Source organism: Prionailurus viverrinus, chromosome A3, assembly GCF_022837055.1.
Source record: "Prionailurus viverrinus isolate Anna chromosome A3, UM_Priviv_1.0, whole genome shotgun sequence".
In the NCBI taxonomy this organism is placed as follows: Eukaryota; Metazoa; Chordata; class Mammalia; order Carnivora; family Felidae; genus Prionailurus; species Prionailurus viverrinus.
Window position 1 is genome coordinate 63,628,129 of NC_062563.1, and position 25,868 is coordinate 63,653,996.

At 38.3% G+C, this 25,868-nt stretch overlaps 1 protein-coding gene across 4 annotated transcripts in view; it reads right to left on the reverse strand.

Annotated features, from left to right (window-relative positions):
* The window catches only part of THADA (THADA armadillo repeat containing), a 330,132-nt gene that overhangs the window by 254,066 nt on the left and 50,198 nt on the right, over nucleotides 1-25,868 (reverse strand). For 2 of the 4 annotated variants that reach the window (XM_047852046.1, XM_047852044.1), the window contains exons 20-22: nucleotides 24,336-24,494; nucleotides 22,722-22,879; nucleotides 12,872-12,981 (exon numbers count right to left, since the gene is read on the reverse strand). In XM_047852046.1, coding sequence (XP_047708002.1) covers nucleotides 12,872-12,981; nucleotides 22,722-22,879; nucleotides 24,336-24,494 — 427 coding nt within the window. Of the gene's footprint in view, nucleotides 1-12,871; nucleotides 12,982-22,721; nucleotides 22,880-24,332; nucleotides 24,495-25,868 lie in introns of all 4 variants that reach the window. The other 2 variants (XM_047852045.1, XM_047852043.1) reach the window with 1 other exon arrangement.

A 25,868-nucleotide genomic window follows, 5' to 3' on the forward strand; every position in this document is an offset into this window, starting at 1 on the left:
TATACACTAGACATCTCAAACTCAACATACACCAAACTAAATTGCTGATCACCCTCTAAAAATCTATTCTGCCCATATGTAGCATATGATGTAGCATATGAATGATACATATTAGGCCAAATATTTTGGTTTTTTTCTTTTCTTTTTTTTTTCAATATATGAAATTTATTGTCAAATTGGTTTCCATACAACACCCAGTGCTCATCCCAAAAGGTGCCCTCCTCAATACCCATCACCCAACCTCCCCTTCCTCCCACCCCCGGCCAAATATTTTGCAATCATCTTTTTTCTTAAACATCAAATCCAATAGGTCAATATCTCCTTTCTGTTCTTCCTTCAAATTACATCCAAATTCAGACTACTCTTTACTATCTCCACTACTCTTCAAGCCATCATCATCTCTTTCTTGAATTATAATCATATTGTAATTTCCTAACTGCTCTCTCTGCTTTGACTATTATAGTCTATTCTCAACACAGCAGTCAAAAAAGTCCTTTTAAGAGACCATACCATAATACTCCTCTGTTCACAAACCCTCCAATGGTTCCCCATTTTATTCAGAATAAAAGCCAAAGTCTTTACTATATCTAATACTATCTAGTCCTCATTACCTCTCTGATCTTATCTTCTACAACTTTTTTCCTTATTCCACTCCCATCACAAATGGTTTGCCTGCTGTTGCTTGAATACCAACCCTAGTCCATGCCTCTCAAGACTTTGGCACCCGACCTTCTCTCTACCTGGAACAATCTTCCTCCAGTTATATAACTGTTGATTATAGTGTTCACTATACTTACCAATATGTTCAAATTTTTAATGCTAATTTTTAAAAATCAGGTTTAAAAAAGAGAGAAATTAGATTATTTCCCCAACGTTATAAAGCTTGTGAGTGACAGAGAGAGGATTAAAATGTAGATTGACACCAAAGACCTTGCTTAATAAAAAGGCATTACTTCAAGGTGCCTGTCTTAGATTCTGTTCCACATTTGGCTCAATCTGCTCATGACAGATATTCTACCAACTCTCTATTCTTTGCTTCTGTGGATTTCATTTATTCATTTGGAAAAAAGACCTATCAGGTATCTAGTAGTCTGCTTGGCACTATGCTGTGCCTTAGGAAGGGGAGAGTAGAATAAGAACACCAAATTACACATAATTCAGAAAGCAAGTTCCTGTGGCTTTAGAATGTATTACCACAGTGTATGGGGTTTAAGAAATTTACCTTCCTAATCATATTTTATTGTTATCCTTCAGATTGATTTCAATCCCTGTACATATACCATCAGAGTGGGGGTTAGAACAGTTTTTAAACAAACTGAGTGACATGGATGGAAAACTAGCTGGAGAATTAAAATATCCTGCAGAAAAACCACTCAGTGGTTAACCTACTTGTAACTGACTTGACGTGAACTGTGTCTCACTCATTTGGAAGTATTCCAATTCTCTTGGACAACTGGGAACATTTATGTCTGTTAATAAACTTTCCAACATTAACTCATCGCTGGCCTAAAGAAATTATTCCACCTGCACACACAAAGCAACTAATTTCACATTTTAAATGCAAAGTACATTTAAATTCAATACACGAAGCAAAATTCCAGAAAATTATCAAGATTCCATTGCCAGGAAACTAATTATGTGTAAAGGTTAAGCCTTTTGCCAATATCTTCATTTCCCAAATAATAATTTATTTACCAAGCTGTTATCACTAAGGGCACTAAAAGGAAGAAAATCCTTTCCTTTTCCCATAAACAGAAAATTTCACTTTGCCAGGTGTAAGAGCGACTCCAAACGAAAATTCATTCAACTAGGTAAGTTAATGGCTTGTGAAAAATGAGTATCAATAAAAACAAAGCTATTTATTACACTAATTGTTAATAAATTTTTCCCCTACCATGGTTCCTTGTTTCACTTTCTTTATGTTTCATTTGCTAATAATTTAAATAATTCTAAATAATGCAAAGAAAAAAGGAGCTTGTTTTGGGGATCAAACCAGAATTTGTCCCCAATCCTGATACAAAGCCAATGTGTGTTTACTCAAGCTCACCATTATCAATCATCACCATCATCATCTGAGTGTAAACAGCGATAAGCCATAATTTCAAAAAATAACAAACTCTTAATCTGACTATTCAGAATAATACACTTAGAACCTTAAAACAGTGTATATCACATCAGAGTAAATGATGCACAGGCAACCAAGTGGGGAATAAATTGGTATTGGTCTGATACCCAAAACAAACACTTTGATTCCTACAGATGAAAACAGAGGAAATTGAAAAAAACATGTACCTAGTTACATTAAAGCAAACAAACAGACTGAGGCTTTCAGGGCGAGTAGAAGAAGGATAACCTGATAATTTTAGAATCATCTCCAAACGTCTACCACATTAATGTTGTTAAGAGGAACTTTCTCACTCACCCAAGTCCAAAGTTTTGTAAAGCAAACCTTTAGCTGCCTAAAACATAAAAAACCAAGTCAGACTTTAAACTAAAGTGGGGGCTCTATACCCTTATACTTGGGGGCAGCATACCCACTAGGTTTAGAAGAGAAAAAGTATCCATAATGTAAAAAGAGGTATTTGCTTTCACAAGCTACATGCTTTGAATCAATATTCCATGCACTAGCCTAAAATCATCTACCAATGATACTGAACAAATGGATCTAAGATTCCAAGGACAGGTAAGAAAAGAGTCAGGCGGAAGCTAAAAACAGCTTGGAGAGACATAGTACATTTTCTGGGAATGAAAACTTTATCTCCATTTATTTTACACATCCATGTGGTTTCTCAGATGTCATCTAGCTCCCCTGCCTGCCCTCTTCCGTGCAACCCCATAACACATACGTATGTACTTTCTTTGTTGATGGTCTTAAAGCCAACATCCATACATATTAATGTTTGTACAATTCTCAAGATACCTTCTATTTTTATATCCATTTGGTTGGGGACTTTCAGGAAAAAAAAAAAAAAAAATCAAAAGAGGACACAAAGTCCAAAGTCCGTATCCTGACTCACAAAGTCCTACATATTTGAACAACCTCATTCAGCTTCATCTTAACACCATTCTGCTCTTTAATACACCACGGGCTTTTACATTAGCTGTTCCCGTTGTTTAAAAAATTCTTCCTTCAGAAAGCTGCTGTTTCTTGCCATTCAAGCCTTGGCTTATGTTAGCATTAAGAGGAAAGAGAGGGGCGCGCGGGTGGCTCAGTCGGTTGAGTGTCCGACTTCAGCTGGGGTCATGATCTGGTGATTCATGGCTTAGAGCCCCGCGTCTGGCTCTGTGCTGACAGCCTGGAACCTGCTCCAGATTCTGTGTCTCCCTCTCTCTCTCTGATCTTCCCCCGCTCACTCTTGTCTCTCTCTCTCTCTCTCTCTCAGCAGTAAACATGCCCTTTAATATATAAACTCCATGATACCAGGGACATTTTCTGTCCTATCCCTTCTCTATTCCTACTACCTGTAACAGGGCCTGACATCCAATCAGGAACTCAACAAATACCTGTTGAATAAATGAGTGACCCATAACTTAGAAATTCCTTTAAGAGTGCCATTCTAAAAACCTAGGTTGACAAAGAAAGAGTGGTATGGTAACTGGAAAAGAAAGTATAAACAGAAGTGCTTTCCAAAAACCAGAGGTGCCACCATTAGAACCAGTAGATGCCGTTAATTATTCTTCCCATCACCTGGGATAGACAGCTCAGTTAAAGGGACCTTTTCTTTCTTTTTTAAGTGTTTTTATTTATTTTTGAGAGAAAGAGAAAGAGACACAGTATGAGCAGGGGAGGGGCAGAGAAAGAGGGAGACACAGAATCTGAAACAGGCTACAGGCTCTGAGCTGTCAGAGCCCGACACAGGGCTTAAACTCATGAACCGCAAGATCATGACCTGAGCTGAAGTTGGACACTTAACCAACTGAGCCACCCTAAAGGAACATTTTTTTTGGCCTTTCATTTCTGCCTTGTAATTTATGTTTACGTCTCTAATCCCAAAGATTAAAATGCTGGGCTGCAAGTTCTTCTAAGAACAAAAACCATGTCTTATCTATATTTTTTCTGTGATGCCTATCACAATTTCTTATATATAATAGGTGATCAAAACTTTTGTTAAACTGCTAATCTCTGAAGCAGTATGAATTTCCAAAAATATTTGGATTCTAGTGCCAGCTTGTTCACTAACTAGATGCATGGCTATGAACAAATCGCTTGATTTCTTAGTACATAAGAATGAAAAGGAGATAATTACAAGATTGCTTTGAAATTCAATGAGATATTATTATCTGGGTTACTAATCCAAATAAAGAAAGCAATGACCCTAAATTATATAAGTATCCAAAGCTCCTGATGAAAATGTCCCCCAAAACACTGAGTCCCTCATGGCCTCAGTTCTTTGCTCAGGTTCTCACATGTCCCTCTTAGTTCTACAGAGTTAAGTGTTTCAAATTTGGATCCTAGTAACTGCCTCTAGGTTCACAGCAATTCTGGACTGCCACATCATATTCTCAATGGTCAAACACAGCGTTTCCTAACACAGCATGTGGCATACAGGAGATGTTCAAAAAATCTTTTATTGAATGATTAAACAAGGACAACTAGGGTTGGTGCCAGGGGCTGCACACTAGTTGCGGCTTTAGTTAGGCAAATAAATGGGAAAAACAAAAACAAAAACCAGGTGTAGAAAAGGAGGGCTAGAACTTTAAGGTTTCTCCATGGTGAAGCCACCACGGTGCCTATAAAAACACAATAGCCTAATCTAGAGCTCTGACTGGTCAATGAACCTTCTGTCTACTCCCCAGCAAGGAAAGATTACTTTATAAGGAAGTGATTTCAAAACTCCAGAGTTGCTGGTCCTTACGATAATGAAGGGATTGAAAGGTAAAAATGGAACCAGGCAAGGCTCCCAAGAACAATGCAACAACTCTGGTTGTTTGTTTTGGTTCTTCATCACACAATCCAGGGGCAGCAAGGAAAAGGGAAAGGTTCCTGAGTGAAGCAGTCCTTGGTTCTCTGTGCCATCTCTCCGCAGTCACCAACCACAGCCGTGGAGAACGCCAAACCTGATTTTGGTAGCAAGCGCCTCTCCACAAAAAGAGGAGACATCCTCTCTGGCTGAAGGATCATTTGTTTTATTTCACTCCCATGTCAGCTTAATACAAAATACACAGTGTCTTTAGTCTTGAGTACATCATACAAATTGTAACTTTCTTACAAAGGATTCCAGGTTCTTCATAAGAAACTCTCCTTAAATGTTATTAATCCACAAAATACTCCTAAGAGATCAGTTTACCAGTTCTAAAGGAAGTTTACTAAAAATGATCCATCTTCCCTCAATCTTTCATGGCCCAAATACCCAGACTTTCCCAATCAGGAACTAGAAAGCAGCACTGTACAATGAGTAGGACGCTCAGAGCTGCAAACAGGCCTCAGAAAGCGGTACCCTCTCACTTTCTCAGAGAGCACACAGCACCCAGAGAGGTTAAATGGCTTTCCTCTTGTCAACAAGGCTGGTAGGGAGAACTCAGCTCTAATTCATACCTCAGTATTCTCTTCTCTAAACACTGAGAGAGGGACACCTGGGAGCTCAATCAGTTGAGCATCCGACTTCAGCTCAGGTCAAAATCTCCCAGTTCGTGAGTTTGAGCTCCGCGTCAAGCTTTGTGCTTTGGATTCTGTGTCTCCCTCTCTCTTCCCATCCCCTGCTTGTGCTGTCTCTCTCTCAAAAATAAATAAACATTAAAAAAAAATTTTTTTTAATAAACACTGAGGGAGATGGTGGTTGAGGGTGTGGGGTGGGAGGAATCAGACCATTCTGATTCTCCTGTTCAACAGTCAGGGGAAAAAAAAAAAAAAAAGGGAAGAAAAAAGAAAAAGGCTGACGGTTGGGGTGTGGGAGAGTTGTTTTTCGTTTTTCCTATGCTAAGTGCTATGGCCTCAATCTCTGCTACAGAAATAAATAGGGCAGGCTATAGCTGGTGTTTAGGCCTTTGTGTTGTCTTGAGCAAATCACTGGAGCAAATTATTGTTCCATAAGCAGATTAGTCCAATTTCTACCCACAAAGCTATCTCACTCATAGTGGATAAGTATTCTAAGATAAGCATAAAACCCGCAGACTGAAATCAAATTACATTTGCTATATACTCAACTAATTGGTCATTAGACTATTTTGTGCCAGTAAATCAGGTTCCCTGACTACAAAGTGGCTTTCCAATGGCTTAATCCATCCACCTAAGTATGGTAACACAGAGCTATTTTTGTTGAGTTCTGATTAGTTTTATTACTACTGTTAATTGAGAAACGTTACCTTCATTTCCTCAAACTCTTGCAGTATGGTCATTTTTCCTAACTTAGAGATTTTTCCCAATTTCCAATTATTTCATAAGCTAAATTCTCCACTCCATTCGTTCTTTGGTCAAACACTGTGTTTATGATCTCAAGGTTCACGTTTATTATTTTCATTAAACTAAACAAGGACAGATATGCAGGAAGGCTGTGTGCATGTGCATGCACATTTTAAAAAGGTAACATAACCCTGAAGCATGGAGAAATTTTAAGCCTGAAAAATGATTTGTCCAAATGAGATCCAGTGAGAAAGCTACATATCAACAGAAGTCATCTGAACCTCCCTCACCACCATCAAATATAGTTGAGGTTTACTGCAGACTAAAACATCAGGGGGCTATTTTGAGCCTGAGCTGCAGGCACAGGCAATAAGGACAATGACCAAATCTAAATTGAATTACCAATAAGAAGGCCATAGGGAAAGAGCAAGATACAGGGGATTAAAAAAAGTGCTTAGAAGTGCAGATCAGATTGTCAGTTCTCTTAATATTTAATATAACCATTCCCTGAGATCAAGGAGAAAAAATTAATAATAAAAACCTTGGGACTTCACTAACAGAGCTGAGATAGAGGTTACTCATTGAGAACAAGAATCCTCTGTTATGTCGAAATGACTCAATACCATTATAAGAACTTTAAAAACAAGTATCAAAGTTCTAGAAAGAAGGTAATATCTGACTCACCTACGGAGTGGGCTTAAAAATGAAAATTCAGGGGCCAAAAACCAAAGACACCAAGATTTAGAATTTAAATATTAAAACATCTCAGTTTTCAACAAATCCTTTCAATTCACTACATAAATGGGAAGTTTAAGGAATATTAAAGAATTATGAAGAATAAATACGGCTTCCCAGAGTGATTACTGCTTTGTTATTCTTTATATAATTATTAATGTTTTAAATAAAATTCATAGGACACTCAGAAATTTTAAAAACTGTCTTATTTAGGGATGCCTGGGTGGCTTAGTTGGTTAGGTGTCTGGCTCTTGATTTCAGCTCAGGTCATGATCTCATGGTTCATGAGATGAGCCCCATGTCAGTCTCTGTGCTGACACCATGGAGCCTGCTTGGGATTCTTTCTCTGCCCCTCCCTAACTTACATGCATGTGCACGTTCTCTCTCTCTCTCTCGCTCTATCTTAAACTAAATAAACATTTTTAAAAAGTGTCTTATTTAGACACATTTGCCAAAGCAGATGTAAATAAAAGTTTAGACATGACTGTATGTTACTTCATCAGGAGTTAAATGACTTTTTCACCAAATCTAATACATTACAGTCTCCATTTGTTTCTTGCTCAATCTCATATTCTTTAGAGACTTGGTCTTTCATTCTGCAGCAAATTATTTTTTCATTACTATAATTCAGTTGTTCATAAGAAGTTTTCTGCTGAATTTAAATTGTAGTAGCTACAGGGGTGCCTGGGGTGGCTCAGTCAATTGAGCATCCAACTTTGGTTCAGGTAACGATCTCACAGTTCATGAGTTTGAGCTCCACGTCAGGCTCTGTGCTGACAGCTCGGAGACTGGAGCCTGCTTCGGATTCTGTGTCTCCCTCTCTCTCTGTTCCTCCCCCACTCACACTTTGTCTCTCTCTCTCTCTCAAAAATAAATAAAGATTAAAAATAAAATTTAATTGTAGTAGCTATAATTAACTGATCAAAGTTTAAGTACATATTTAAATTACTTCTGTCTACTATCATTGTTGATGTCCATGAATCAGAACTAGCATTTTTATGACAAAAACTGCTAAATGTCGGCAGTTCATTTTTTCAGGCCAACAACTGAAAATGATTGCAATTATTGCAATAAATAGCTGTAGGCTAAGCTATATTTCAACAAGCAGAGCAATTCAAATATGTGTAGAATAAGACAATATCAAGTATTCACAAAACACTCTTCTACATTTAGAATTGTGGTCAACAATTTAGCCCCTTTACAGTTAGGATTAATTCATGATCATACAGATGAAAGCTAGAGTCCCCGGCCTAACACCCTAGTTTAAGATTCTTTCATTTTCACTGAAACAACAACTTTAAATACTAAAGCCATAGAGGGTAAACAAGCAAACATAAATTTCACCAGAAACTTGAGAGTTATGAGTTTAATGCACTTAACCACTTCAATCAAATGCTTACACTGGTTTTTGAAGAAGAGTATGCATATTTCATCAAATTCTAAATAGAGAGCACCATATAAGAAAAGCAGAATCTAGAAAATTAACTCAACATGTTGTTTGTATGTGTGTGTGTATGTATGTGCGCGCAAATGTTGCTTTCAAAAAATTCCCAGAGAAAAAGAATAGCATCTCCCAATCCTATTTATTCTTAGATGATTGTTTAATAGTGAAGTCAGTTTACATTTGAAGACGTTTTGAATAATCCTATTAAAAACCAATTCAAACAATGTGGCTCATGTTTAACTCCAGTTATTTATCCATCAATCTCTTTAAGTGTTTCCTTCCCTAACACAGCTGTAGTTCAAGAGGTGGCCAGCAGTTGGCCTCCATTTCATGAAAATCCAGCAGTGGATTCTCATGAAAGCCCAGATTTCTTTTTGCAAACTTTTTAACAGTTATATGAAAAATAACTTTTTCATAACTTAAGAGCTTATAAAAAGCTTTTAAAAGGATCCAAAAGAAACACATTTTCTCTTAAAAATCAAAACCAAACAAAAGGAAGCCACACACATTGTTAAGATGTTCTTGCAAAACATTCTGTTCGGCAGAGCAGAAATGTCTCCAAAGGGACCAAGAACCACTTAGTTTGGAATTCAACAGTTGAGAACTCAGAACAGGCTGGCTAAAAGCCAGTAGTGACAGCCATGAGGAGATCTTTAAAGCAGATTAGAGTGGCTGAGACACCAGGCACTGGGCCTTGCCTGTTCTTCCTGTTCCATTTATTTCGAATGCCTTCAAATGTACCATGCAACCACCCAGTACAGTACCACTGTTCAAAAGCCTCTGTCCTTGGTCCTCTGTTCTCTTCTCCTTTTATGCTCTCCCCTAAAGACTGCAATCCTACTAACTATAATGTTTATGGTGATAACTGCTAAGCCTACATCTGTTTGTTGTATCCCCCAAACTTAATCCCCTATCTCCCAGCTCTGACTTAAATATTTCCACCAGGATATGCCATCACCAGCTCACATAAAACACATACAAAACAAATTTATTCATCTTCTAAAAAATGTTTATTTATTTATTTGAGAGAGAGAGAGAAGGAGAGAGCACACGAGTGGGGGAAGGACAAGGAGAAGGAGAGAAAGAGAGAAAGAGAGAGGGAGAGAGAGAGACAGAGAGAAAGAGAGAGGGAGAGAGAATCCCAAGTAGGCTCCATGCTGTCAGCACAGAGCCCAAAGCGGGGCTTGAGCTCATGAACTGTGAGATCATGATCTGAGCCAAAATCAAGAGTCAGACACCTAACTGACTGGGCCACCTAGGCGCCCCTGTTCATCTTTATCAAACTAATTCCTTCTTTCAGTTTCTCTGCCTCTGTTAACATCAATCCCATTGTTCACCAAGAATTAAGCCACTGGAACAATCATGGACTCCTGGTGCCCTCCATCACTCACGTTCACTTGATTCATGTGGTTCAGATCACATTTTTCAAAGATGGCCACTGCAATATCCCACATGTATTTCTATAATATGATCTCGCCACTTCACCGTTAAACAAAAAGTAGAGTCTAATTCCTCTCTTCATGAATCTGGACTATCCTGAAGACTCACTTATAACCAAAAGAATGTGACTGAAGCAGGGCTATGAGACTTCTGAGGCTAGGTCAGAAATGACCATGCAGCTCCTGCATGGTTCTCTCGGGACTCTTTCTGCAGAAGGCAGCTGCCATACATGAAAGTCAACTACCTTAAGAATGCCATGCTGAGAGACCACATGTAGTCCCAACCTGGCCCAATCTTCCAGCTGTCCCACCAAGGTAACATAAATATGAATAAAGCTGTCCTGGATCCCCCTGATCAGTTCATCTGCCAGCTCAATGCCACTAACTGAACTCAGTAAACATGCTGAGAAGAATCACCCAGCGGAGCCTTGCCATAACCCTTGACCCATAAAATCATGAAATATGTAGATATATTATGCAAATATAATAAAATCCACAGCTTCCTTCTAAGCATACAATACATCGTGTGTGGAGTTGTTACGAAGTGGGGCTGAATGCTAACTGACATGCCGTCTCTTTCCCTCCATTCCCAGGGCCATCATCACAGAGGAAGCTCTCATCACCTTAGATCTAGATCATTATAACTGGTTCTGGGCTCTCTTCACTGTAATCTGTCATTACAGATCTATCTAATCTAACAGTTCCAACCGGAAAACCACTTTTACACACCAACACCACCATCAACCTCAATCTCATTGATGTTTTCCATTTGTGGAAAGTTTTATAATGCAAACTTGATCTGCACGACAATAGCCAGAGATACATTAATAGGGCGAATATTCTTTTTATTACTTTAGAGATGAAGGGATCAGAGCTAAAGAGATTAGCTTTTGTACAATCTCACTGCCAATAAATGGAATGGATACAAACAGAACTGAGAGCCTATGTCAAAGTTTACTGCTATTTCTCTGTTCTGTGATGTCTCCTATAGTCTATTTCAGATTAAAAAAAAAATATTCAATGCCTTTCTCCATCCCTACTGCAGCAAACCTACTTTCTAAATATCTAATACGGTCTCAATCTACCCAGGGGTACAGTATTGCCTGCTAACACCACCACCACTACAATAAGAATGGCCTAGGGGCGCCTGGGTGGCGCAGTCGGTTAAGCGTCCGACTTCAGCCAGGTCACGATCTCACGGTCCGTGAGTTCGAGCCCCGCGTTGGGCTCTGGGCTGATGGCTCAGAGCCTGGAGCCTGTTTCCGATTCTGTGTCTCCCTCTCTCTCTGCCCCTCCCCCGTTCATGCTCTGTCTCTCTCTGTCCCAAAAATAAAATAAAACGTTGAAAAAAAAAATTTAAAAAAAATTCAAACTTCCTAATAAAATGTAGTTATAAAAATAAATAAATAAATAAGAATGGCCTATTTATTCACCTACCAATATGTCGTGCTGATTATAGCCTCTGAACATCTGCTCATTAAGTTTCCTCCTCTCCTGCTATCTACTTAAACTTCCCTCATGTGTTAGCAGAAAATCTACTTCCTCCATTAAGTCCTAGCAGCCTATTGCTGTTACTTTCTCTCTGCAAGTCCAACATCATTTGTAAATTTGACCCACATTTTGACAATTACACTGGATTGTTGGTCTTGTTCAAGTGTGTTGGCCTCACTTTCCAAGCAGGTATTCAGCTAACACACATCCATACATAAAGCGATGTTAGGTGCTTACAGCCAGTGTCTGTTCTGACCAGTCAGTACCCATGAAATACCCTCTGTTAAATATCTTACATTTCATCCCTGCTTATTTCATAAACAATAAGCTCTTTAAGAACAGGACCCTTATAAAGAAGTATTATAGCCTCCAGACCAAACACACTACTAAGCACACAACTAGTGTTCAGTATGCATTTGATAATGATTTGAAGGGAGTGAAGTGTGTTATCAGAAAAAATACCCCTAAAGTCATGTCTACACCAGAAAGAAAGAGTTGAAAAGATAATAAAATATTTTCAAGATCAGCATTTTAATGTCAGGGCCATTCTATAACATATCGTTTAAAGATATTCTGTGCAGCCCATAACTGCAAAATGTTCTCTAAATGTTTTTACCAGGAGTGTGAAAAAAAAAAAAGTTTCAAAAATATTCAAGGAGTAGATGTCTTACCAGCCCAAAATAAAATGTTTGCTGAGGCTACAAGACTGGCAGAACTCTGCTTCATTTCAAAAAGTTTCCAGGCAATGGAAATGTTTTCCTGGAAAATACTACCTTTTATTTAGAGAACACTTGCCATGAACACTTAGTCATTAAGTAATTTAAGGTTTCCTCACAAGTTCTTCAGAGGAAATCTATTATATGAATGAATGAAATTATCAGCACCTATAATGTCAAAAAAACACATTTGGCTAAATACATGAAATCTACCTAAGTATTTTTCCAGGTAGGGGGGAAAAATATTTGGTACTTTTTGGTCTATTTACTCTTCTTTAAAATTTTTCTATAAAATAAAATTATAAAGGAAAACACAAAATCCGTGTTTCTCTGTCTGTAATATACACAAATCCAAAAAACTGGAAGCTTATTTTATTCCAAATGCCAGGTAATTTTCAAACAGACAAAACAGTCATTTCATTCAACGAAAAGAAATGGTAACTTCAAAGCTATTTTTAGCAAAATCTCTTGAGTTTGCTTCAAATCACCTTTCAATGGGAGAGCAACTTGGTTTGGACATTTCACTCAATCATATGCAGTAAAGCACACAATGAAACCTAAGAAAACAATTTCTTCCAAAAGTTTGAAGCCAACTAAGTCTTATTCTTTTAAACATCAAAAGACACAAGTAAATTTTAACTCAAGCACATGGTTTGTACCTTTACTCTTTTAAAAATGTACACAAAAGGATATTTGTTTTGTTTACCTGTTTAGTATTTCAGTGAGTTTCACAAAGCCAGTGTAAGCCAGTTCAAATGCTCCTCTGTGCCTGGACTGTAAGAGGTGTTGTTTAAAGTAATCTCCTATTTCTTTTACCTTTAAAACAAAATGAAAAATAAATGTCTGATTTGTATGTATATTTACAGATATATTTATGTCAGTAATATTTAGAACTCAGGACTAGTTCTCTATCCATTTAGCACTTACTCTGTGACAAGTAGTATTTTAAATGTTTTTATAACATCACATTTAATCTTTACAGTAATTCCATGAAATAAGTACTATTATTATCTCCACTTTTCATTGGGGAGGGGGCCCAGAAAGGCCAAGTAACTTATTCAAGGTCACACAGCAAGTAAGTAGTAGAGCCAGTACATAAAGCCAGGCAGTCTGGCTCCAGTTGGCCATCTTTAACTGTTACACTAGAACTGCCTCCCTATGCCAGCTGCACAGACCTCACTGTGTTCTCTGTTAGCTCCTATCACTCAACACCAATAGCAAAGCACACAAGGCGACAACCCTCACACACCTATGGCTAGGTGTGGTTAAAATATACGTAACACAAAATTTAACATTTTAACCATCTTTTAAAATGTTTTTAATGTTTATTTTTGAGAGAGAGAGCATGAGCAAGTGGAGGGGCAGAGAGAGAGATGGAGACAGAATCCGAAGCAGGCTCTAGGTTCTGAGCTGTCAGCACAGAGCCCAACGTAGGGCTCGAACCCACAAACCACGAGATCATGACCTGAGCCGAGGTCGGACGCTTAACCAAGCCACCCAGGCACCCTCATTTTAACCATGTTTAAGTGTACAGTTCTGTGACACTCAGTACATTCACACTGTTATGCAACCATCAGCACCATCCATCTATAGAACTTTTTCATCTTCCCCAACTGAGACTCCAATCCATTAAACAATAACTTCCAAAAATTACCTTTAGAGATATACACTTGTTAATGGCAATGCAAGATTTGTGCAAATGGACTCCTGAAAACTGAAAAGTGATATGCTTTACTCTGAGTCGGAACCATGGAATTTTCCAGAATGCTACCTAATCACTTTCCTACATGTAGCAAGTTTAGACAAATAACAAATATGGCAATTTATTTTAAAGAAGACATGATTAACAATTAGTTGTTGATGAGGTTTTGTACAGAACTAACTATTAAATGGGCTAATTGTACTTTTATACCAGTAAGTTTCGGCGGCTACAGACTTTAGAAAAATCCAAATTTTGTATAAAGCTCAGGACCAAAATTGTAACTGGCTCTCTCTTTTTTCTTTTTTTTTAAATTTATCTGGAGTCGGGGAGAGGGGTAGAGAGAGAGGGAGACAGAGAATCCCAAGAAGGCTCCACGCAGCTACCATCCAGAGTCTAACGTGGGACTCAAACCCACAAAACTGTTGAGATCGTGACCTGAGCCAAAATCAAGAGTCAGACACTCAACTGACTGAGCCCCCAGGCGCCCCTGTAATTGGCTCTCTTGATCCAAGACTCCCCAGCAGATCACAGTATGGTGAGAAGGCAAGATGTCCCAAGATAGTTCAGATACGCTTACCTAGAAACACCTTCTACCTCTGCACAATGACTAGGTTAGTGCCCTGAACACATTAGAGATAACAAACAGTGCAAGGTGTAGTTAAACATGTGGCCATGGGCAAGTGTCTCAGTTTCCTCATCTACAAACCGGGGACAGCAGTAGCACTTGCCTCAAAATTATATATTAAAATGAATTAATAAACTTACAAGTCCAGAACAGGACCATAACTTATAATCCAATTCAGTTCTGGGTTTCCAAATAGAGGAAAAGTAAAGACATTACTCCATACTCAAAATATATCTGATTATAGAGAGGCAACAAGCAATACATTTAGAGAAGTAAGAATCAGATATAAAACAACAAAGAACCAGAAAAGCAGTTAATAATAGTAATTTAAAAAGTCTAACACTTTAATATCCCAAAGAATGAGAGGTCATGTTTTTCAGCTCAAGTTTTCAGGTAAAGATCTGATGATACTCCTACTTTTTAATATATATTTTTTAAGACCCACATACTACTAGTTATCAAAAGCCACAGCCAAGGTAAGCTTTGCCATTTTCTCTTCAATACAGTAATTTCAGAGCATATTTTCATCAGAATTATCAAGCCTTAAATCTGAATTTAACCCCCAAGAGAGATGTGAAGCTCAGTAATCCTACAAAATGGGGACCTGAAGAAATTCCAGTTAGCTATGTTGTTATGGCTATCGTTTCTATTATTAGAGAAATAAAAGAAGATGTCTAAGAAGGTGTTTTAAGCCATGGAAAATAAAAACAGGAAGTCATAAAGTTGGGGTCTAAGCTCCTTAACTTTTTTTTCTAAAATGTTACAGATAGTAAAACATACTTCAGGAAAAGACAAATGTTAACTATTAAAGTGCTATTCTGTGAACTTACAGTGGTTCACCATCTAGTTCTTAAGCAAAGATTTTCTTTTCATTACTTCCTTTATCCTAACTCTTTTTAAAGGGGCCTAAACCAAAAAGCATATAATAAAATCAAAGACCTCAGAAGCATGACCAGTGGACGTTCTTCTCAAGGGTGGACCTCGATTTTAGGTAATCCTGGCCTCAGGAAACAGAATGAGGTTCTCAGAACACAACTGAGAAGTAGACAGTTTTTCCTCATTTTATACTGAACATAATCTCCCACCAAACCCACCTACGTAATACTGCGAATTTGTGCCTTTGAAGAGAATATACAATGTATGTTAATTAGACAGTAAATATTTCTGGAGCACCCAGCCAAATGCTTAGTAGCTTAGTGCCAGGGTAGATGGGGAAGAACAAAACAAGACATCTGTCCTCAACAGGCTTTCAGTTCAGAGAAAAACACTATGCTGAGTGGTACCCATTAGACCCCTAACAACTCCAAGAAATGAAAGATCCTTCTGCTCTGGAATAAATTATTGCAAGAAGCTTTGTGTTCAGACCTTGAACCACATATACTTGGGTGGATCAAAATGGAAGAGGGTAAGTTACATGAGAAGAGGCTGGGTGGCTAGAAGGAATGAATAAACATTTATTAAATACCTGCTACCTGCCAGACACTTTACTGGATCTTCCTATATGAAGGAACACAGATTATGTAAGAGAAGGTTAGGAGACCTGGCTGAATGTCCTTAAGGTTCCATTCTAGGAAACAGAGAAAGATAAGGTTGCAAATTGGGGATGAACCCCATTACCAAGGATTGAAAGAGTCAGCAGGGCAGTGTGGTCTCTGAGCAGCTGGACAGGAAAAAGGGCCATGCTCACACCTCCCACTGGATAATCAGATGACAGGCACAGATTTGACCCTAACAACTTAGAAAATTAATGACAACAGTCAGAATCAGAAATAGATTTTGGGGGTGCCTGCGTGGCTCAGTGGATTAACCGTCTGACTTGGCTCAGGTCATGATCTCACAGTTCGTGAGTTCGAGCCCCGCATCGGGCTCTGTGCTGACAGCTTAGAGCCTGGATGGAGCCTGCTTTGGATTCTGTGTCTCCCTCCCTCTCTGCTCCTCCCCCAGTCATGTTCTGTCTCTCAAAAATAAATAAACATTAAAAAAATCTTTAAAAAAAATAGAATTTTTAAATGTATCTTAAAAATGAAAAAGCCTTCTGAAAACTCCAACCCAACTGCCTTTTTATTAGATGCGACTGAGGTCCTATCTAAAGTTGACAAAAACATGGATGATTTCTTCACAAAATATTTCTTAATGAATAACATACATCTCAAGATTTCTGAAAGAGAATTAAGGTATAAATGCAAAAAAAAAGGGGGGTGGGGCACTGATTTCTATTCTTAAATTCTAGTGACTATCTTTTTAAGTTTAGCAGATCCTGGTTCTAAATTTTCATAAAACCTATTTCTATAGGTCAATTAACACGCTTTCTGGATTTACAGGGTGTAAAATTTCCACAGGGGAAAACAGCTACATGCCATGTCTCTAGGCATCTATAATTTACCAGTAGGCTAATTAGAGGAGCTAAATGTACAATTAAGAGTCTAAAACCCATACAGGACAAATTTAAATACATTTTTAAATATCTGTCCTTTGTCTATAGAGAGAAATACGGCTGAAAAATCAAGGTTAATTCCATTCATTTTAAAGTAGATAAACCAAAAGGGATTTAAGTGTTGGTAGAACATTTCTACAAAAAGCACATGCGGTGGTTAAGCTCTGATACTCTGATATAGTGGGAGGTCTGGGTTCAGGAACCCTACTCAGCCTCCTTACTAACATAAGCTAATTCAGCTTACATTATTTTATTATATTATTTATATGTGAAATGGAGATAAAACTAGAACCTACTTCATAGGATTGTTCTAAGAAGTAGGTAAAATTACACATAAGCATTGTGCAGAGTACCTGTCAGAGTAGCAAACACTAAGTGTCCGTTTTGTTTTTATTTTGTATCACCAAGTAGTGAGACTTAATCCCTTAATTTAAATTACGACTTTAGGACACAGCCACTTCTTATTACCTTAGGAATGTCACTAATTCCTCTTTGGTTAAATAGAACGGTTTGTAAAAGTTTATGCCACAGAGGTTAATTAATGTTTTAAACTGTACGTTCTCTACTATAGGGATTTCTTACTAAAACCGGGGATTCTTCAAAGCCCAAATGTTGCTCTCCTACATAATAACAAAAAAGATTATATTTTTCTGGTATTTAGACATCTTCTTAGCAGTTTATTCTTTGCTTTCTAGCAAATTCCTAACAACGTGCCATTTTAACTGGTGTCCTTTAGTCTAACTTTCTACAAACGTTTATGTTGTATCTCCCATTACATTTCTAAGCCCTTCGAGGTCAGAGAACCACATATTACATTTCTTTATGTTCCCACAACACCCTTGTCGTATGGCAGTCAACAAACAGGTGACGTAAGAGATGTGTTTAATTCCATTTCACAGCTTAAAAATGGTAACCTGAATTCAGTACAATTCAATGCATACTTATTCATAATTTCTAAAAAATAAACCCTGGCAAAATACAAAAGGCAATTTCTTTACGACTTACAAATGCCAATAAACCTAGATCTCCTGTTGCAGACCATTACAGAAAATCTAAAACGGTAACCAAGACACTGAGAAAACGTGTAAACCCAATTAGCCACGAGCATCATAAAAATGACAACAGAATCTAAAGTAGGAATTTAAAAAAAATAGCTGATTTCTAATCGGTAATGATTTTCATTCACGTGAGTTCTAGGGCAATAATTAGTAAGAAGGGGAAAACAGATACAAAAATTTTACCCCAAAGCTTCTTTTTAGGAATATTAGAGGAAATACATAAACATATGAATTGATACTCCGGATAGAGGGAGCTGTTTACAAAAAATCAGTAGACGCTGGGTATCCAATATCCCTTGGGAAAAGGACCAACGAAATGTATCAAAAAAAGCTCTGCCTCAGCGAAACATCCAGCTTGAAACCTAGACACACACCAGCCAGGAAGTTGTGAGATAAGGTTGCGCATACCGCCCACTCTTTAAGGGGCTCGGCTTACATCCCTCAAAGTTGGTTTTATCTCTGCCTCTTGCACAGAACATTATGAAAGAACCTTTCATTAGGTGATTACCTTGCAGGAGGAAAGTCAGACATGCCTCTGAATGAACACATTTTCCTCTTGCCGAAGCCGTGGAGGACACACTGCTTCACAAGAAGTGATTTAGGGAAATGAATCATTTGCTGAAAAGTTCAGTAGCAAGTTGCCTTACTGTCCTGTTGCTTGTAAATGTCTGGCTGGGCATGGGAAGTAGGGAAAATTAAATTTAAAGAAAAATTAAACGAGCAGTTCAGAATAAAGGCAGCACTGTGCCGTGTCCGAACACAGGCTGGAAAGGAGAACCGGGTTCCGGTCCTGCAACTGCCACAAACCAGCTTTGTGATCTTAGGCAAACCAGGTGACATCCAACGGCTTCAGTTTCCCCTTGTATGAGAAGGCTAGATCATATAAGAAGGCTAGATCATATCATCCCTGTGATTCTTCCAGCTCTCACAGTCTGTGAACACAGCACTGAAAACTGAGTCACGAACAGGCACCAGACCTTCTTGTACAGCAGCAAATTGTAATCTTCAAATTGTATCTCACTGCCGGTCAGCTGGCTAGAAACCACCCCCTCGTGTATGCAGGATTTAAGTGGTCATCCCTTCAACAAATGGCCCTAAAACCAGGATGGGATTAAAGGAATCAGGCTACAAATTTGAGACATCAAATTTTAAATTAGAATAGAACCATACTATTTTCAAGAGTGAAGGGTGAATTGAGAGTAAAAGAAGCATCGGTCTGAGCGTCAATATTTTAGGTCGTATGGAAAAGCCTCCATCCACTGAGAGAAAAGTAGAACACAGTTATTATTATTCTTGGGAATAAGAAATACACGTCCCAGATTCCTCCCACAAGTGACTTCTGCCTACAAGTCACTTCACTGCTTCTGTCTGTGCAAGTCTATTATGGATACCCTCACCTCAGGTACTGACTCTTAAATTCTTAGTTTTGCTGCTAGGTGCACAAAAGATGTAGTGTCATAAGGGTGACTGTGCCCTGTGGAGGAAAGTGGACTTCAGGCATGGCTCAGCCACTTCAATATAAATTATATCCTCTCTGTCATGTATATATTTTTTAACTCTTAAAGGTTTTAAGTACATGGAAATATTTTTATTTAAAAGAATTTCATGGAGCAAAATTCTATGTCTAAAAGTAGGAATCTTCTAAGCAATATGAATAACACTAATTTCTTGATGACTTTGACTTCACTGACTAAAGACTCCTAAATGGAAGCATTTCTTTAAAGACAGTATGATCAAGAATAAAGTCTTCCACAGGCAGCATGGTTTCAAGGTCAGAACAGTGCTATCAGGTATATTCTTGATTGCTCATTCAGTTGTTAGTTTCCTCTCAAACCAAAAATGTGATGTCATCATGTGAACAGCGACGTGGAAAAATGGCTGAATCTCATTAGGAAAGAAATTCATAGTTTACAGAAAAACAAGATTCTATTTTGTATTCAAGAAAACAGCCATTAGAAGAATCCTTTGCTTGATGGGAACCTCTCTGCTATTGTTGCTATTGTTGTTGTTTTGTCTTTTTTTTTTTTTTTTTTTTACAAATATCTCTTTTAGTTTATATTAATTCTCAGTCCCAACACCGTTATCCCACGTAAATTAAATTCAAACTGTTTGGGTGCTATGTAAAAAGTGTCAAGGACACACGGTTTTCACAGAAAGCTTTCAGGTCTTTCTCGACTATAGTGAAAGCAAAATATGCTTCCCTTAATTTTTTTAAGTGTAGTTATTTATTTTGGGGAGGGGAAGGGGAGAGAGAGGCAGGGAGGGGCACAGAGCGGGGAGAGAGAGAGAGAGAGAGAGAGAGAGAGAGAGAGAGAGAGAGAATCCCAAGCAGGCTTTGAACTGGCAGTGCAGAGTCTGACACAGGGCCCAAACTCAAAAACTGGGAAATCATGTCCTGAGTTGAAATCAAGAGTTGGACACTTAACCAACTGAGCCACCCAGGCTCCCCTAATTTTTTTTTTTTTTTTTTTTCAACGTTTATTTATTTTTGGGACAGAGAGAGAAAGAGCATGAACGGGGAAGGGGCAGAGAGAGAGGGAGACACAGGATCGGAAACAGGCTCCAGGCTCTGAGCCATCAGCCCAGAGCCCGACGCGGGGCTCGAACTCGCGAACCGCGAGATCGTGACCTGGCTGAAGTCGGACACTTAACCGACTGCGCCACCCAGGCGCCCCCCCTAATTTTTCTTAAACACTGTGCAACAAACCCCAAAAAACTAGACGTTTTAACTTGTCCTTGAAAAGAGGAGTTGAACAGGGAAGAGCCTCTTGCACATGTTTACTTCTTAGTAAGACGGTACACATCAGTGAAGTAATCATTAATCATAGCTGGATTCCCCCGCGAAGGTGTTGGCATTGGCACTGCAGCTGGTCACCAGCAATGACTGCAAGTAACTCTAGAACACTGACGCCTATTTGATTTGGAGGAGAATAAGGAACACAATGATGCTGGCAGTGCACTGTTCTCCTCCACCATTCTCCGCCTCAGGGCCTTGCAACATCACAGGACCAGCTGTTAACCAGATGCAAGCACATGGCCACGGAGAGTGTGTGAATAAAAATATTAGCATTATTTCCATGGAACTAGTCACATGGTTATTACAGAAATAATCAGCATTTAGTGTACTATGATATTTGTTTTGTTCTTAAATGTAACACCCTAAGGGAAAAATTACCTTACTTGATAAAGGGTACAAATGAAAGTACGTGTTATATATCTTTGCTGGAAAATGGTGGGAAATAGATTTGCTGAAACCATATGGAAAGGAAGAGAGAATCAATTAAAAACAGAAATCTAATAAATCTAAAATATTTCCAAATGAAATGCTTGTGGTAAGCTAATTTCTTGTAAACATTGCACTCAAGTCACTTGAATAGTCCCAGATGGTGACCTGACTTTGTGGTCTTAAAATAAAAGTCAGCCAAAAAACCAAAGTGACTACAATTTTATTATCAATGTAGTAGGAAGCAAGAGATCCATAAGTAACCAATATAGCACTTTTTCTTCCTTTCCAAATTTTTTTTTAAGTTTATTTATTTATTTTGAGAGAGAGAGAGAGAGAGAGAGAGAGAGAGAGAGAGAGTGAGTGGGGTAGGGGCAGAGAGAGACAGACAGAAAGAATCCCAAGCAGGCTCCAGGCTAACAGCAAACCGAACTGTGAGATCATGACCTGGGCCAAAATCAAGAGTCAGACACTCAATCAACTGAGCCACCCAGGTGCACCATTTTCCTTTAAGAAGTTTAAGAGGTTTGGGGCGCCTGGGTGGCTCAGTTAGTTGAGCGTCCAGCTTCAGTTCAGATCATGGTCTTACAAGTTCGTCGGTTCAAGGCCCACGTCGGGCTCTGTGTTGACAGCTCAGAGCCTGGAACCTGCTTCAGATGCTCTGTCTCCCTCTCTCTCTGTCCCTCCCCCTCTCGCACTGTCTGTCTCTCTCTCAAAAATAAGTAAACATTAAAAAAAAAAAAAATTTAAGGGGTGCCTGGTTGGCTCAGTCGGTTGAGCATCTGACTTTGGCGCAGGTCATGATCTCACAGTTCATGAGTTCGAGCCCCACGTCAGGCTCTGTGCTGACGGTGCAGAGCCTGGAACCTGCTTTGGATTCTGTGTCTCCCTCTCTCTCTGCCCCTCCCCCCCTTCATGCTCTGTCTGTTTCAAAAAAATAAACATTTAAAAAAAAATTTTTTTTTAATTTAAGAAATGTAAGAGGTTTGTGGAGTTTTGCTAAATAGACAATTTCATTTAAATTTACAATTTAAATTTGGGGCTCCTGGGTGGCACTGTCGGTTAAGCATCCGACTTGGATTAAGGTCATGATCTCACAGTCTATGAGTGCGAACCCCGCTTACAGTACAGAGCCTGGAGCCTGCCTCAGATTCTGTCTCCCTCTCTCGCTGCCCCTCCCCTGCTCATGCTCTGTCTCTCTCTTTCTCATAAATAAACATTAAAATATTTTTTTAATTTACAATTTAAATTTATATATGGTAAATGGAGAAAAAAAAATTAAAATGATAATCTTGAAGACAGAAGGTAAAATCGACAGTTCTTTATAACTTAGAAAAATAAAAATTTCTAAAACTGCCATCATTTGGAAATGTACTCCAAGGCATAATTTCTATACTCCCATGAATGTTCTTCAGTTGACATCTGTATGATTTTATTCAAGAAAAATTCAAAACTCATTTGTTTTCGAGTTATGGGACCAGAAATTATACCAGGTGGAATAAACATATAGCTACCTGCTCCACTGTCAATAATCCGCTGCAGGGTTCTGGCGTGGACTGCATGGGGAGAAGCTGGCACAGCGTGCCTAAAAGTAAGGCAACTTCCTTCATACTTCGCCAACAACACACCAGCACCATCTGAGCAGTTACATCGCATGTTTTTCTTTCTTTACCTTAAAAAAAAAAAAAAAATCTCTTGCAACACTAGACACTTGATTACTCACATCCCAGGTTTCTTAGAATAAGATTATTCATAATTTTCCCAAGAATAATCTGCTTGAACAAATCAATTCTTATATTTATTCATGAGAAAACAACTAACATTTGTTGAGCATGTGCTCTCAGTAGGAATCATGCTAAGCGTTTTTTAATATAGTTTGTTTTCAAAATAAATTTTGAAATAAAACACAACACCATTTCAAAACTTAAGTCTAACTTTCAGAAATTAATGAAACAAACTCTCTCTGCCTCGTGGTCATCCATAAATTGACCATAATAAATATACTTCATTATTCATCTTGGTGAGGGTGGCTGTTATATCAGTAAAGGGGCAAGATAAAACTTTTAAAATCAAAGGAAAATACAAATTCTCTTTCAAAACATATTTAAATTCCATGGCCTGTAAGTAATAATTATGCTTACTCTTTTTTTCTTGCTTTAAGAATATTTTAGTACTGACATTAAAAAAAAAGCCCAAGACAATTTAAAAGGCAAGGTAACAAAACAATATTTATAATGTAACCCCATTTGTGTTTTTTAAAAGCCCGCTAAACTCAAAGAGTAAATGTACATACACATCAATACATAGAATAGATCTAAAAGCACATACATTCAAAAGAGAAGAAGTGGGATGGGGAAGAAATAACAAATTTTAATTTTTTGTTTTTGTTTTTGTTTTTTAAGGTAAAATGTAAACATTGAATTGAAATTTTAATTAAGGCTTTAATTTGTTTTTAATTAAAATATACCTCTCTATTGCTTGAAACTATTACAATAAGCATATATTTAGATGTTATAGTGTGTAATTTAAAAAAATAAAAACACAAAGAAATTTTGTTAAGTCAATATCTCCATCTAGTGGACAACGTAGGATATGTAATAAATCACAAGGATATTACTAGTGATGACTTTTTATAACACTATAGAAAATGACACAGTAACAACTAATGAGAAAACAAGCAGTAAGAACACAACTTCTGGACGCTTGATACAACAGAGCAGCTCACACTTTACTGAGTAATAAGGCTGATTTCCCTTAAAAGGCTGCCTGGTTGTAAGGACTCTCACTGAAGACAATGAACCACACGGAGGGGAGGAGCCGACTGCTACCCAAACCCAAGTTCACAGGGCACCACTGCTCTTACACAACCTGGCTGTCAAGACAGCTGTTAGCACTAGAAAGCTTTCTGTTGGAGCACCTTCTACGCCGCACTGGGATGCACCATTTTCTGGTAAAAGTCTTAGAAACTCATTCCTCAAAATAAATCGTTGATAAGCTCAAAGGCTTTATTTTCTAGAAATGCTCTGCAAACATCTGCAGCCTGATTTACTATATAAACAGAGCATTTTGTACATTTTGTCACTAAAACACCGATTACAATATTACAATATTGATTTTATACATGCTACCTTTGATCTCTGCAGGAGCACCAATATCCGGCACACTGGCATTCAAGTCCTCCAAATCAAAACTATCATGTTCTTTCAGTATTTTGGCTTGATTGAAGTAGTCATTAGTATCTCGTGGCTGAATCTCACTCAGAATCGTCTGTAAGCGGCTTGCTGACTCTGAGGAAAAAAAATGGGAGTGCACAAACTCCAGTTCCGAATCCCTTGCAGATTTCCCTTGGGGGTATTTGCCTTCCCAAATTTTGTAATTTTTTTTTTTGACGTTTATTTATTTTTGAGACAAAGAGAGACAGAGCATGAACAGGGGAGGGGCAGAGAGAGAGGGAGACACAGAATCTGAAACAGGCTCCAGGCTCTGAGCTGTCAGCACAGAGCCCGATGCGGGGCTCGAACTCACGGACCATGAGATCATGACCTGAGCCGAAGTCAGACGCTTAACCGACCAAGCCACCCAGGTGCCCCTGTAATTTTTAATACTTAATAATCAGCTCTATTAGAAGGGTCACATGGGGTAGATAATGTGAAAATTATTTATGTAAGATCTTCATGACACTTGAGTATGCTTTTAAAATACGACAAAAATTTTAAATTGGTTGAAGATAGGACAAAACAATACAACAGAAACTCTCCATAGGACAAAGACCACCATCTCATTTACGTTGCTTTTCTTAGTGTTGTCTAAGAATCTCCAAGACGGTGCTCAATCACGTGAAAAAAGAGCACCAAAGTGCAATTTTGTTTTAAGAGGTAAGAAACCACAACAACAAAAACAATCCTTAATATAATATCGTATTGTCAACCATGCTTCAATTAGAAATAAAGAAAAAAACGTTTTTATAGCCCAGAAAGATTATAAAGACTCTCTATTTGACTTTGAAATACATTACACAATATACTGCTTTCTAAGTATGATTTACAATCCTAGTATTATATTGAACTTCATATTTATTCCTTAAGCACTTAATGGATTAGGAAATGCAAGCTCCATGAATGCAACACTTTGTTCGCTGCTGGGTCTCCAGTGCCTACACCAGCCACTGGCTCATGGCAGAGGTTCAGTAACATGGACTAAGGGAATGAATACGTGACACAGTAATAAGAGCTAGCCAGGCTCAGATATTTTAAGGAAAAAAATAAATAAATAACGACAGCTAATCACCTGAAACCAATTAACGAATCAAAGAATGGATATTTCATATACCTATTATACAAACTTACATTTTAGGTCTAAAAGGAGCTATAAAGACCCAAACTGCTACCATGATGATTCAACCAATGTCTTCTGTTCATTCGTGACCTCCATGAAACATTGCCAAAACAAATTTTGACAGCCATGAAAATGTATCACTGGCAGAGCACCTGGGTGGCTCAGTTGGTTAAGCAGCCGACTCCTGATACCGGCTCAGGTAGTGATCTCGCAGTCGTGGGATCGAGCCCTGAGTCAGGCTCCATCCGGGCTGAGGATGAAGCCTGCTTGGGATTCTTTCTCTCCCTCTCTCTCTCTGCCCCTCCCCTGGTCATGCTCTCTCTCTC